This window comes from Diplodia seriata (assembly GCF_021436955.1).
Source record: "Diplodia seriata strain FDS-637 chromosome Unknown scaffold_8, whole genome shotgun sequence".
NCBI classification, from domain to species: domain Eukaryota; kingdom Fungi; phylum Ascomycota; class Dothideomycetes; order Botryosphaeriales; family Botryosphaeriaceae; genus Diplodia; species Diplodia seriata.
Genome location: NW_027117315.1, coordinates 2,069,739 through 2,083,546, shown reverse-complemented (window position 1 = coordinate 2,083,546; position 13,808 = coordinate 2,069,739). Strand labels below are relative to the sequence as shown.

The window sequence follows — 13,808 nt, the reverse complement described above, 5'->3', positions numbered from 1 at the left end:
TGCTGCGCCGCATTGCCGCCTCAGTCAAGTAAGTTGCTTGCCCGCTCCTTCGTTGTTGTTTGCTGATAAGAGCGCTGGGCAGGTCTGCTCTCTCCACGGACGTAGTTGAAGTAGCGAGACGTGATGGCCCTTCCCAAGCCTCCCCAGGCGGCCCGACACGCCGCCGTCTCCCTCTCCGCCGCCGAGGCCCTGACGCCGTTGATCCAATCGACATACACAACGCCAACCCTCAGATTCTACCTCAATGGCAACAGGGTTGAGCTTGACAGCCCAGACCCGCATTGGACTCTACTCGACTTCATTCGCGCTCAGCATGATCTCAAAGGCACAAAGCTCGGCTGCGGCGAAGGCGGCTGCGGAGCCTGCACCGTCGTCCTCAGCTCGCCCAAGCTTTCCCCAAGGACCAGAAAGGTCGAGTATCTCGCCGTCAACGCCTGCTTGTTCCCACTCATCGGCGTTGACGGCAAGCATTTGATCACCATTGAGGGCCTCGGGACCGTCGACAACCCCCACCCTCTACAGGAGCGCATCGCAAAGCTACATGGCTCGCAATGTGGGTTCTGCACGCCGGGCATTGTAATGTCTCTCTACGCCGTAGTGCGGAATGCTTACAATCCGGAAACCCAAGAGTTCGATCTGACCGAGGACACCATCGAAAGAGAAGGACATCTCGATGGGAATCTCTGCCGATGCACAGGCTACAAGCCAATCCTGCAGGCGGCCAAGACCTTCGTTACTGAGGACCTGAAGGGCAGATTAGCTCCAGAGAAAAAATCCTCAAAAACCCATGCTGTCGAGATCGACCTGACCGACGCAAGCCCGAAAACCGGTTGCGGATCCTCAGCTCAGGGCTCCTGTGGAAGACCGGGGGGATGCTGCAGGGACAAAAGCCCGTCTTCAAGCAGCAGCAACGAATCCGACAGCGAAAAGTCAACATCATCCTCTTCAGCAGTGACTGAGCCGGATCCATCACCTTCAACAGCCGAGATTACGGATCAGCCCAGGAAAGACTCAGCGACTAGCGGCGCCGCGTACGCAAAACCACTCAAATCCAGGGAGCATGATCCAGAAGGCAAGAAGGTTCAAACAGAGCTTTCTGCGCCCTTGGCCGGATCCCACCAGGGCGTTCCACAATTCACCTTCAAACCTTACCAACCAAACACTGAACTCATCTTCCCGCCTAGCCTCTGGAAGTATGAAAAGCGTCCCTTGTGCTTTGGGAATGACAAGAAGATCTGGTTTCGACCCACCACTCTTGCGCAACTTACAGAGCTCAAGGATGCCTACCCTTCGGCCAAGCTCGTTGGGGGTGCAAGCGAGGTCCAGGTCGAAGTCCGGTTCAAGGGCTCTGATTTCGCCGTGTCGGTCTATGTGTCAGACATCGAAGAACTCCAGGAGACGAGACTGCCAAAATCCGAGGCGGAGTGGGATTCCATGACCGAGATTTACCTGGGAGCCAACACGCCGCTCAGCGAGCTGGAGCACGTTTGCAAAGCCGTGTATGACAAGCTTGGCCAACGCGCGTTGGCCCTGGAAGCCCTCCGCAAGCAATTGCGATACTTCGCCGGCCGCCAGATCCGAAATGTGGCGTCCCTGGCCGGAAACGTCGCCACGGCATCGCCAATCTCAGACGGCAATCCTGTTTTGCTGGCTGCCGGCGCGGATGTCATGGTCCGGAGCAAGCAAGGCGGCTCCGTTGCACTTCCCATGTCCGAATTCTTCCTTGCTTACAGAACAACCACTCTACCACCGGACGCAATAATCACTCACGTGCGCGTCCCGCTCCCCCGGGCAGAGGCGCGCGAAATCACAAAAGCATACAAGCAAGCAAAGAGAAAAGACGACGACATTGCCATCGTGACCTCTGCGTATCGGGTCCGCTTGGATGACCGCGGTGTCGTCACAGACATCTGTCTTGCCTATGGCGGCATGGCACCCACCACCATCGAGGCGAAAGGCGCAAAGAAGGCACTAGTCGGGAAAACGTGGTTCGATTCCACGACTTTGGAGGCCGGAATGGATGCTTTGGCCGCCGACTTCAACCTCCCATTCGGCGTTCCTGGAGGGATGGCACACTACCGCCGAGCTCTTGCCGTGTCGCTCTTCTTCCGTTTCTGGCACGAGGTTGTGGCAGAGCTGGGCCTGGGCGACGTGGAAGAGGACCTCATCCAGGAGATCCACAGGGAAATCTCGTCCGGCACCCGAGACAACTACAACCCGCACGAGCAGCGGGTCGTTGGGAAGCAGGTCCCGCACCTATCAGCTCTGAGGCAGTGCACTGGGGAGGCGCAATACGTGGACGACATTGAACGCCAAGACAGAGAGTTGTATGGCGCTATGGTCATGTCCTCGAGAGCTCATGCGAAGCTGGTTGAAGTCGACTGGACGCCTGCGCTGTCGATGCCGGGAGTGGCGGGCTATATCGACAAAGACAGCCTTCCAAAGGAAGCCAATATCTGGGGCTCCGTCAAGAAAGACGAAACCTTCTTCGCTGACGGTGAAGTCCTCTCCCATGGTCATACCATCGGCATGGTCTACGCGGAGACGGCGTTGCAGGCCCAGGCTGCCGCGAGGGTTGTTAGTGTCGTCTATGAGGACCTGCCCGCAATCCTTACCATCGACGAGGCCATCGAGGCCAACAGTTTCTTCGCTCACGGCAAGGAACTCAAGAAGGGACTTGCAATCCAGGGGAAGATGGACGAGGCTTTTGCAAAGTGCGATCGGATCTTCACCGGCGTCACCAGAGTCGGCGGGCAGGAGCATTTCTACCTGGAGACCAACGCTGCTCTGGCCATTCCTCACAAGGAAGACGGCTCCATGGAGGTATGGTCCTCCACGCAGAACACCACCGAGACGCAAGAGTTCGTCAGCCAGGTGCTCGGTGTCCCGAGCAACAGGATCAACGCCCGAGTCAAGCGCATGGGCGGCGCCTTCGGAGGCAAAGAGTCCCGCAGCGTGCCCATCGCCTGCCTTTGCGCCATCGCCGCGAGAAAGGAAGGTCGGCCCGTCCGCGTCATGCTCAACCGCGACGAGGACATGATGACGACGGGGCAGAGACATCCGATCCAAGCGCGCTGGAAGGTCGGCACGACGGCCGACGGCAAGCTGCTCGCCCTCGACACCGACGTCTACGACAACGCCGGCTACTCGCAGGACATGTCGGGCGCCGTCATGGACCGCTGCTGCACGCACCTCGAGAACTGCTACAACGTGCCCGACGCCCACATCCGCGGCCACGTGTGCCGCACCAACATCCACAGCAACACCGCCTTCCGTGGCTTCGGCGGCCCCCAGGCAATGTACATCGCCGAGCAGATAATGTACGCCATCGCCGAGGAAACCGGCTTCGATATCGACGAGCTGCGTGTCCGTAATCTGTACCAGATCGGCGACAGGACCCCCTTCCTGCAACAGATCGACGAGGACTGGCACATCCCCACGATGCTCGACCAGCTCAAGAAATCGGCCGACTTCGAGGCCCGCAAGACCGCGATCCAGGAGTTCAACCGCACGCACCGTTGGAAGAAGCGCGGCATCAGCCTGATCCCGTCCAAGTTCGGGCTGAGCTTCGCGACGGCGCTGCACCTCAACCAGGCGGGCGCGTACGTCAAGGTGTACGCCGACGGCAGCGTGCTGCTGCACCACGGCGGCACGGAGATGGGCCAGGGCCTGTACACCAAGATGTGCCAGGTGGCGGCGCAGGCGCTGGGCGTGCCGCTCGACGCCGTCTTCAACCCGGACTCGCAGAGCTACCAGATCGCCAACGCGTCGCCGACGGCCGCGTCCAGCGGCAGCGACCTCAACGGCATGGCGGTCAAGAACGCGTGCGACCAGCTGAACGAGCGGCTCGGGCCGTACTGGGAGAAGTACGGCAAGGACGCCGAGTTCAAGACGATCGCGCACGCGGCGTATATCGACCGCGTCAATCTTGCCGCCAACGGCTTCTGGAAGATGCCCAGGATCGGCTATGTGTGGGGCGAGTACGACGTCAACAAGGTGAAGGACATGTACTACTACTTCAGTGAGTTTTCCCCTTTCCGAAGGAGACCTTACCTCTCCCCCACCTTACGGAAAACTCTCCAAAAGGGGAAGAGAGGGAAAAAGAACATACACTAACACAACCCCCTCACAGCCCAAGGCGTCGCTTGCTCCTCCGTCGAGCTCGACCTTCTCACTGGGGACCACACCGTCCTGCGCACCGACATCCTCATGGACGTCGGGCAGAGCATCAACCCGGGCATCGACTACGGCCAGATCGAAGGCGCCTTCGTGCAGGGCGTCGGCCTCTTCACCATCGAGGAGTCGCTCTGGCACGCGCAGAGCGGGCAGCTCGCCACCCGCGGCCCCGGCAACTACAAGATCCCCGGCTTCTCCGACATCCCGCAAGTCTTCAACGCGGCCATGTTGAGGGTCGACGGAGACGGAAAGCCGCTGACCTGGAAGCATTTGCGGAGCGTGCAGAGTAGCAAGGGAATCGGGGAGCCGCCGCTGTTTTTGGGGGCGACGGTTTTCTTCGCGCTGAGGGAGGCGGTGAGGGCGGCGAGGAGAGATAACGAGCTGGCGGATGGGAAGTTGGGGGAGAGGTTCTGCTTGGAGAGCCCCGCGACGGCGGAGAAGTTGCGGTTGGCGGTCGGCGATGCAATTGTGAAGAGGACAGCCGTGAACCGGAAGGAGGGGGAGACGCCGTTTTTCGTGACAGTTGCTTGAGGGACTTTGGTCCTTCTCTTACTTTGCTTTCCCCTCTCATTGGTTTGGGCACTGTGCGAGGGATTTTGAGCATCATTGTGCTAGTAAGTCGATGAGGGCAGGGACGTCGAGACGACAGATGACGAAAATATTGGGTGACGAGGGAAATACGATGTGGAGTTCTGCGGGTTTTCAACTCTGTTTGTCCTTCGTCCTGCGATTACGAAATCGTTATTCGAATCGACATCAGAGGCTGGAATTGCGTTTTCTTGGTGTTGTGGGTAGCCAAATATTTTAGCCTCCGGACCCGCTAGCCAATCGATGTCGCAATCGTCCCGACACTCGCGTGTTTGAGATGGCGCGTCTAGCCAATTTTTTTTTTTTTTTGCTGTAGCATTACTAGACATAGTCTGCATGCATGCGAGGAGAAACTGTTGCGTTACCTTTAGTATGGAATGCGATTTGCTATGTCGCTTCTCCTATGGTGGTCGTGCTGCGGTTGCTGCTGCAGGTGGCTGAATTTGCACCATCTACAGGACCCTTATTACATACAAGCTCACTGAGATTGGAGCGTCTGTACGCCGCCAGATGAACATGATGACCAATCCCGGCGGACCGTTGCTCTACCTCCAAAAGAAACGTGATTTGCTGTTTCCGCACCATTTACCATGCGGCACTCATCATTTTCGAGCATGTTCGCATTGACAGAGAGCTTGATTGTGAGTTGAAGCACCACGCGCCAAGGCTCCCGGCAGCCCCAAGGAAGCAAATCTCCCGAGAATCCGATAGGTCAGGGTCTGGGTCTGGGGCTGGGGCTGGGTCTGGCTGAAGCAACTCAACAAAGTGCCGATCGGCAATTCTCGATAGCAACCTCGGACATTACTGCAAAAACTGTCACCCTGTGAAGCACTCCATAGAGGTCCCGAAGCGATCGAGAACGGCTGGGCAGAGCTGGAGCGCAATCGGCCGTGGTTGACGATTGGAAAGGATTGCCGGTTGGGGATAACTCCGGCTGTTACGTAGAGATATGCGCTGAGTCGTTACCCCGCCTTCGCAATCCCGCACGCCCAAGACACAATTGAGTCAATCAACGGATGGCGGCATTTGGAAAGCGGATGCAGGCATCGCACATCTTCGGCGAAACCCAGATTTTGCCGGACAGCTGCAGGGCCTGGCCTTGTTTATCCGCTTGGCCTATCGCGGCGCGCTTCAGCGGAAGCACAGGCGGGCGCGGAGGGCGGTGCTTGGTGGAGGCGGGAGGGGCAGGTGCAGGCGGCGGCGTTGGAGCAACACCGGGAACGCCCGCGTGTCGGACAGTCCGCTGGCGCGCTGATTGGCTGCGTGCGGAGGGGCTGCGAGACGGTGGTTTGTGACGGCAGATAGCCTGGGCGACTTGCTGATACTGGACGTGTGCTGGTGAGGCACGGGCAGCTGGGCCTGATATGTTGGCTGGGGAGTTGATACGGCCGTGGTGTTGTAATGGAATGAGCAACCCCTGCGCCCCCACCCTGCTGGCGGCTGCCCCATCTTCGGGTTAGTCATCGGCGCCGGCGCCAGTGCGCGGCCGCGTCGCCGGCCTCTCGCGCGCGTCGGCAACTTCTCGACGATCCGACCGCTATACCGCGCCTCGCTGCGGAGCCCATGTAACGGCGAGTGGCTCCCTGCGGCTCTCTCCAGCGTCTAGTGAGATGCGACGTCGGGTCAACGCGATAAGCCGCCCGCGGATATGTCAAGTAGTCGGTACCGCCATGGCCGCACGCACGCCTCGACTGCTTCCCAGGCATCCTCCGCCATAGAGCTCTACACTCCTCCGGCTCAGAGCTTCTGCAGCTGCGCGTCACTGAGCAACAGCCCTCACGCACCCTGATACCCCGCAATTGACTCCAAACCGCGTCCGCCATGCGCAACACGTCGCCCACCACCTCCGCCCAGGCCGCCGGCCAGCGTGCGCACGCGCGGAGAAAGAGCAGCACCACGGCTGCCTCGACCGAGCCCCAGCCCAAGAAGTTCGCCTGCGGCTTCGACGGCTGCGGCCGCGCATTCACGCGCTCCGAGCACCTGCAGCGCCACCTGCTGAACCACACTGCCGGCGAGAGCACCTGCGAGCGCTGCCGTGCCCACTTCAAGCGCAAAGACCTGCTTGGTAAGTGCTCGAACGGGCACAGACGACGGGAGTGCCGCCGCGGGCCTTTTCTTAAGAGCCCGCGCGCTAGCTACTCCACCAGCGCCATTGACCCCAGCTTCCTGAAGAATGGGGTGCTCAGCTATTTCGGGCGCCCGTTGCTGGGGTCCAAGCACAGTCCAGCCCTATCCCACCTACACCAACCCCACCCATTGCACTGGAGCTGACACGCTTCCGCAGAGAGACACATGCAGCGCCACCGCCAGAAGGACGAGGAGGCCGGCGCCGAGGGTGCTGGCGTCCTCAACACCCGCAAGCGCATGTGGAAGGACCAGGAGGGCAACATTGTCACCAAGCGCCCCAACCTGGGCAAGAACAGCCAGCCCACCTCGCCGTCGAGTGACCAGCACCAGAGGTCACTGTCCACTTCCACCACGGCCTCCATCGAGGACGCCGTCCGCGCCCTGAGGGGTGACGCCCCCATCTCGCCGCCCATCTCCAGCACGCACTCCTCACAGTCTGACGACTACGGGAGGAGGTCGTCGGACGCGTGCGACGCTACCACAGACCCAACCGTTGAGACCTGGGTCTTCCCACCGCTCGAGCTTAGTCCTGGCCCCGAGACACACGCCTACCCCGAGCTTGAGCCGTTGACGCAAGAGACGGATCGGTTCTGGTCGAGTGCTGGCGGCCTGCAGACGTCGTCTCTGAGGAATCTGTCAGACGACGTGCCTTACGACGACATCTTCAATCCTGACACTGGTATGTCTCCGTTCCACTTTTATTGGGAGCCGGAGTATGCGGAAAAAGCCAGCGTCTTAATTGAATAATGAACGGAATTGCTCAAACCTGTTTATGTGGTCATGTTATGCCTGATAGCCCCCATGGCTGACCGCCTCCCAGCCAGCTCGTTCAACATGCCCTTCACGACCATGAACAACTACAACTGGTTATTTGACGTCGATCTCGGCGCACCAGCAGCACAGCACTTCTCGGCCTCGACCCCAGACATCCTGTCTGGTACGTTCACAGCAACGCACGTAGACCAAGCTGCTCCTGATCCTCAGCCGTCCACTCATACATTCCCTACAGGCGTACCTCCAGAGCATACGCCAGCTGTTAGTGAGCTTGCTCCTCTTTCAACGGATGAACATACGACTGCGGCCCCCACCGCCCCTTCAGCTACCCATTCCCATTCCCAGTCCAACTCTTCAATGCTGCCCGAGTTGAGCCTGCCCGATTCCACCACCCTCTCTCTTCACAGCCTCGAGCCTCAGCACTCCGCCTTTGCAGACGAGCAGCATTCTGTTAGCGGCACTACAATCGGACGCTCGCAGACGACAAACGTGCTGACTCCCCTGAGCATACCGGTCGAAGAACGCGTTAGAGCTGTGCGTGACTCTCTTGCAGCTCGTCAAGCGCATCTCGGCATTGACTTTGAACGGCCAATGTCGTCGATGAACCGGTCTGCCAGCCTTCCAGTCATTGATGAAGTAGCGCGTGCTCAAGTGCTGGACGTTATTGAGGCGGCTAGGCCTATCACACCGGATGGACTCTACATCTCCCGGAATCATCCTTTGCTGTCTCTCTCCTCTCTACAGACTTACTGTGATCTGTATTTCACTCGCTTCAACACTGCCTACCCTCTGATTCACCAGCCAACATTCGACGCTTCCCATGTCGAGACGCTGTTACTCGTGTCTGTTCTGTTGCTCGGAGCAACATACTGCGAAAAGGATGCTCACCAGATGGCAGTAAGTTGCAAACTTCTCACCTAATAACTCATGTTGCTCACGTGACTAGGTCTGTATCCACGATGTTCTTCGGCCTCAGATCTTTGCCCATGCCGGGTTCAATGCGAAGCCGGATCTGTGGGTCCTGCAGACCATTCTGCTGGTGGAGTGCTTTGGCAAGAGCCGCGCTGGTCAGAAGCAGCACGACATGGCACACCTCTTCCACGGACTGCTCATTAATCTCATCCGACGAAGCGACTGTCAGACCATCCGCACGCTGTTCACAGACGAGTGCTCCGGTGACCTTGACAATGACTGGAAAAGATGGGCGGAAGCCGAGCAGAAGAAGCGGTAAGTTGGACGCAGACCCAACCCCCGATCATCAACCGAAGCGAACCACATGGCTGATGACGCTCCAGGCTCGCTTACCTCTGCTTCCTTTGGGATGTGCAGCACGCTGTTCTGTTCTGCCAGTCCCTCTGCATGTCAGCCTTTGAACTCCGCTCCAACCTGCCCTGCAACCAGCAGCTCTGGGAAGCCGACTCGGCAGAACTATGGCAGCGCCTCCGAAAGAAGCAAAGGAGTCCACCGCTGTTCTTGTCTCTCGTCAAGGCCTACCTGACGCCCGGCGGGCCCCCCATCCCGCGGAACCTGAACGCGCTGTCCCGGCTCCTGCTCCTGCACGGCCTCATGTCCATCTCGTGGGACATGAAGCGCCGGGACCAGACCTCGCTCGGCCTCGTCGGCGGCCGCGTCGGCAGCAAGCAGTCGCCCATCGGCGACTGGAAGACGCGCATGTCGACGTCGTACAACACGTGGAAGGCCGACTTCGACACGTACTGCGCCAACTACCTCGACCTCTTCTGCTCGGGCCCCGAAAACCCCAACAGCAGCAGCAGTAACAGTAACAGTAACCCGTCGCCGCTCAGACAGGAGTTTGTCACGTGGGCGACAGCCAACGCGGCCGTGTACCACGCCGCCCACGTGCTGCTCAACGCCGAGTTCCTCGACCTGCAGATCTACGCGGGAGCGCGGCACATCCTGGGCAGGCCGGTGGGGCGCGCGGATTACGTGCGTTCGCAGCGGGTGGTCAAGCGGTGGGCGGGGGCGGGGGCGGCTGGAGCAGGGTCGTCCTCGGCGGGGGGAGAGGCTGTGGACGACGAAGTGGAGCGGCTCCGCGCGGCCAGGGCGGCGAGGCACGCGGCGCTGCTGATCCGCGAGGGCGTCGAGCGGTTGGACGCGTTCGACGCCGGCGGGCTGTTTCACTATCCGTGGTGTTTGTACCTCGCCACATTGACGTGTTGGGCCTGGTGGCATGCAAGGCCGCAGCAGCAACAGCAACAACACCCGGCTCCACCATTGGCGGTACAACAGCAGCAGCGGCAGCGGCAGCAGCGGCAACGTCGCGTGGAAGCGGAGGCGATGATGGACCCAGACGCGGAGGAATTCGACGGAGTCGACGTCCCGTCGGACGAGAACGAGGACGAGATGGTGTGGGACGCGGCGGCGGAGCTGGACGCGTTGGTGGGGTGCATGACTTCGTTGCCTCTGTCGTCGTCGTCGTCGTCGTCTGCTGCTGCTACCAACCACCACCATCACCACAACTCTGCCTCATCGCCAGCATCAGCATCGGCGATAACGCCATCATCATCCTCCAACGGCGGCGGCGGCGGTGTCGTTGCCGCCGTCTCGTCGTCGAAGAAACGAAGAAGTCGCCACGGCTGCTCCTCCTCCTCCGACATGCAAGACGACGACGACGACGTCTTCGCGGCCGAGCGCCAGCTCGAAGCCGTGGCGCGCGCGCTGCGGCCGGCGGTGGTGCGGCGGCGGACGACGGGGCTGACGGCGGTCGTGGCGCGGCACCTGAGCAAGGTGAGGTGGGCGGTCGTGCACGACGGGATGATGGTGCTGAAGGGGCTCGTGCCGTGGCGGATGATTGGTGGGGCCGAGGGGTTGGCGTAGGTAGGTAGGACAGACGAACTTGGTTTGTTTACTCTTTTCTCTGGGTTTTTTTCTTTTCTCTCTTCTTCTTCCCCCTTTTCCTTAGGTTTGGTGGTGGTGTTCAAACTGTGGGGTGGTTGGGATTGGAATTGGGATTGGGATTAGGATTGAAATGGGATCTGTGTAGGTAGGCCAACGTCGAGATGAATGCCATGTGACATGCACCCCTCCTAGGCCAGTTTATCAAGCAGTGTGGTTGGTTGTCTTGGCAGCTGAATTGGCTTGTGGATCATTGACAGGCAAACAGGTCAAACACGCGTGATGTGCAGCTGCAGCAACTGAAAAGGTGTTGACCGGTCGTCAAAGATTTTATATTGCTACGTTCGACCTTGACAGGCATGCGGCTCCTGGCGGCGTTTCGTTGGAGGGAAAAGGCAGCGGCCGATCGTATGCGGTGCCAGCAAGCAGCAAGCGCATGAAGAAATAAATTGTGAGCAGCATGGGCACCGGCCCTTCTTTTGGTTGGGTTTGTTTTTTCTGGGAGTGGGGATTGGTAGGATCGGGGGGCGGGGCGGAGCGAGGGAGGGAGGGGCGGGGTGCGCTTCGGTTGCAAGCGAGAAGCGAAAGCGAGCGGTGAGAGATTGAGTGAGTTGTTGATTGATGAATGGAGAAGGAAGGTGGTCTGCGCGTCGCTTGGAGGACGGCAGCATCAATGCGGTGGATGCGGCGCAGCATGAGATTACGAGAGACGAGGCATTCGTCAAGGGATAGAGAGAAGCCTTCCAGAGGCAGCTTCTGCAAAACTGGCGGCCACAAAGCACAAGTGTCGTTGCTGGATGTTCTGGACTCGTTGGCGAGCGAGGCCGCAAGCGGAAATATACGCGCACCATCTTAATTACGCCGCAGAGTCAACGCAATCTAAATAAATGAAAAAGGGCCGCGCGCGCCTTGAGACGTCATCGCGGTTCTTCCGTCCGTGTGTGATCGCCTTTCTATTTCTGCGCGCCTGTGATGAGGCTCTTATTGCTTTCGTCCACGCCGTCCGTCTTAACGGTTATAATATGCCTTCTCTTATGATTATTGCTACGTTCGAAGTTGCCAACAGCTGGGAATGAACCTTGCCGTCGTTCATTTTCTTGCTTGCTTTTTTCCATCATGGTGCGCAACATGCCGGGGCTGACAGTCTGCACACCTAGGCCAAGGACGGAACGAGACCCTGCACTTGCATATTCTTCAGGGTTCTACCTTTGCATATCTCAATCGAGTACACAACTCATCCCATCACCACTACTCAACAGCTACATTGGATGAACACGTATACTTTCATGCTTTCGACGCTACATGCATTCAAGGCTCAGGGCAAAGACCCGAGAACAACAAGACCCAGAACATTAGATCTTCCAAAGAAAAAAACCATCTTCAAGCCACAGCCACCGCTGGCGCGCCCTTCAACCCGGCCGCCTCGGCAGCCTTAACCCTCTTCTCCTCCTCCTCCTTCTTCCGCATCTCCTCCTTCCACTTCTCGGCACGGCCGTAGCTTTCCCGGTAGCTGCCGCCCACGGCCTCCTCGACGGTGATGGGCGGGTACTTGGGGCCCTCGGACTCGCTCTGGCGGCAGTTGGGCAGGCACTCGATGACGTAGTCCGGGTTGCCGCTGAAGAAGACGGGGATGCTGTAGCGCTCCTTGCCCGACTTGTTGATGACGCGGTGCGTGTTGGAGACGTACTTGTCGTTGGACCAGCGCATCATGAGGTTGCCGAGATTCACCACAAACGCGCCCCGCACCGGCATCACGTCGAACCACTGCTGCACCTCCTTGTCCCAGACCTGCAGCCCGTCCACCTCGTCCTGGAGCAGCAGCGTCACCGCACCAAAGTCCGTGTGCGCGCCGATTCCCCGCTGCAGCTTCTCCTCGCCGTCGCCCTTTCCTGTCGGCGGGTAGTGCAGCAGCCGCATCGTGGCCACAGCATCCGTCGCAAACTCATGGAAGTGGTCTTCGGAGAGGTCGAGACACAGTGCGATGGCCTTCAGGATGTCTTTTGCCAGCGCGACGACGGCGTAGTAGTAGTCCATGCACGTGCGCTTGAAGTCGTCGACGCCTGGGAAGGTGTCGGGGGCGGGCCACTGGTTGGGTCCCGAGTTGAGCTTCTTGTTGACGAAGTATCTGAGACATGGTTAGCTTCGACCGTACGCATCGAGACGGGGGTGGATGCTGACGGATGTGTGACAGGGATCTCGTCGCCGACGTAAAAGCCTTCTTTGAGCTCGGGAAGCGTGCCTTCCTCCAGGATTTGCGAGCGCAGGAGCTCGTAGCCTCGGTTCCACGTGTTGAGTTCTGCGAGAATCAGTGAGGAGTCACAATCATACGCCCGAGCGCTCTCTCACCTTTGCCGACTTTCTTCTTCTCTTCAAGTGGCATGTCGAAAAACTTTTTATTCCATGCCATCATACGGTCCTGGAGCTCAAGCGGAACGGGATGGTTCGTGATCTGGAAGAAGCCATTGTGCAGACAGCAATCTCGTATCTGGCTGACGAGGGCTTGTTTCTTTGCCGGGTCAGAATCGTAGAAGGCGGCGAAATCGAGAAGGGGTGGGCTGCGAGAAGTATTTGGTTGACCGGCCATGGTGGTGGTGATACAAAGGTGGACGCTAGTCTCGATGGAGTAGGTGCGCGTTTCCTATCCGGGAAGTTGAGTGCTGGCCGGGAGTGCAGAGGCGGAGCTGTGAGGTCCAAGTGATATATCCGCCCTCCAGGCTCCGGATTCCACTTTGGGAAGCAGGCAACACGGGTCGTAGCACCACTCTCCACTATGCTGGGGCGCGTCGCTTAGTCAAGGGTGTTCCCGACGGCGCGACGACTCCGCTTGACTTCCCCGCACACTAGCGAAGAGTGGGAGGACACCCCCATTCTTGATAAGCACCTGACGGCTTCTCGACCAGGCTGCCACAATCGACTATCGGCCACGCCGATAAGCCCCGGCGATACTTGCTGTATCACCAACTGAATTGTGGACAAGGCGTATCAGAACAACGAGCGCGGGCTGGAGATTTCCACGGTTGACGTCTTGTTCTTTGTCGTGGCTGGCGAGCCGTTGCGGGACTGTCGGATGTGTTGAGCACAGCACTTGTGGCATTGGCTGCGCATCCAAGAAGGTACTGTCCCTAGCCGCTTTGAGTAACATGCCTGCAGCGCACCTCACGACGTCTGCCGTTGGCCTTCTCCAAGCCTTGGCCGGGTGAGTGTCGTGCTGAAGAGTTATACATACCTTTGCTCCCAGCCGACTGAGGCCGAAGACTCAGTCCTTCACTTCCCACTCACCACTTCGC

General features: G+C 59.2%; 4 protein-coding genes across 4 annotated transcripts; 3 read left to right on the top strand and 1 right to left on the bottom strand.

Moving 5' to 3' along the window:
* Positions 1-123: 123 nt before the first annotated feature.
* On the top strand, positions 124-4,707 carry SLS55_008237 (uncharacterized protein; the record flags this gene model as incomplete). The annotated part of the gene is made up of 2 exons (XM_066779649.1): positions 124-4,021; positions 4,133-4,707. 2 exons carry the CDS (start codon positions 124-126, stop codon positions 4,705-4,707), a joined length of 4,473 nt encoding a protein of 1,490 aa, XP_066630453.1.
* Positions 4,708-6,585: 1,878 nt separating this feature from the next.
* SLS55_008236 (uncharacterized protein) lies at positions 6,586-7,638 on the top strand (the record flags this gene model as incomplete). The annotated part of the gene is made up of 2 exons (XM_066779648.1): positions 6,586-6,829; positions 7,049-7,638. The coding sequence occupies 2 exons, from the start codon at positions 6,586-6,588 to the stop codon at positions 7,636-7,638; spliced, it is 834 nt and encodes a 277-aa protein (XP_066630452.1).
* A 54-nt stretch (positions 7,639-7,692) lies between these two features.
* On the top strand, positions 7,693-10,503 carry SLS55_008235 (uncharacterized protein; the record flags this gene model as incomplete). Its single annotated transcript, XM_066779647.1, has 4 exons — positions 7,693-7,828; positions 8,102-8,562; positions 8,612-8,892; positions 8,961-10,503. The coding sequence occupies 4 exons, from the start codon at positions 7,693-7,695 to the stop codon at positions 10,501-10,503; spliced, it is 2,421 nt and encodes an 806-aa protein (XP_066630451.1).
* A 1,398-nt stretch (positions 10,504-11,901) lies between these two features.
* SLS55_008234 (uncharacterized protein) lies at positions 11,902-13,105 on the bottom strand (the record flags this gene model as incomplete). The annotated part of the gene is made up of 3 exons (XM_066779646.1): positions 11,902-12,646; positions 12,700-12,817; positions 12,868-13,105. The coding sequence occupies 3 exons, from the start codon at positions 13,103-13,105 to the stop codon at positions 11,902-11,904; spliced, it is 1,101 nt and encodes a 366-aa protein (XP_066630450.1).
* Between the last annotated feature and the right edge of the window lie 703 nt (positions 13,106-13,808).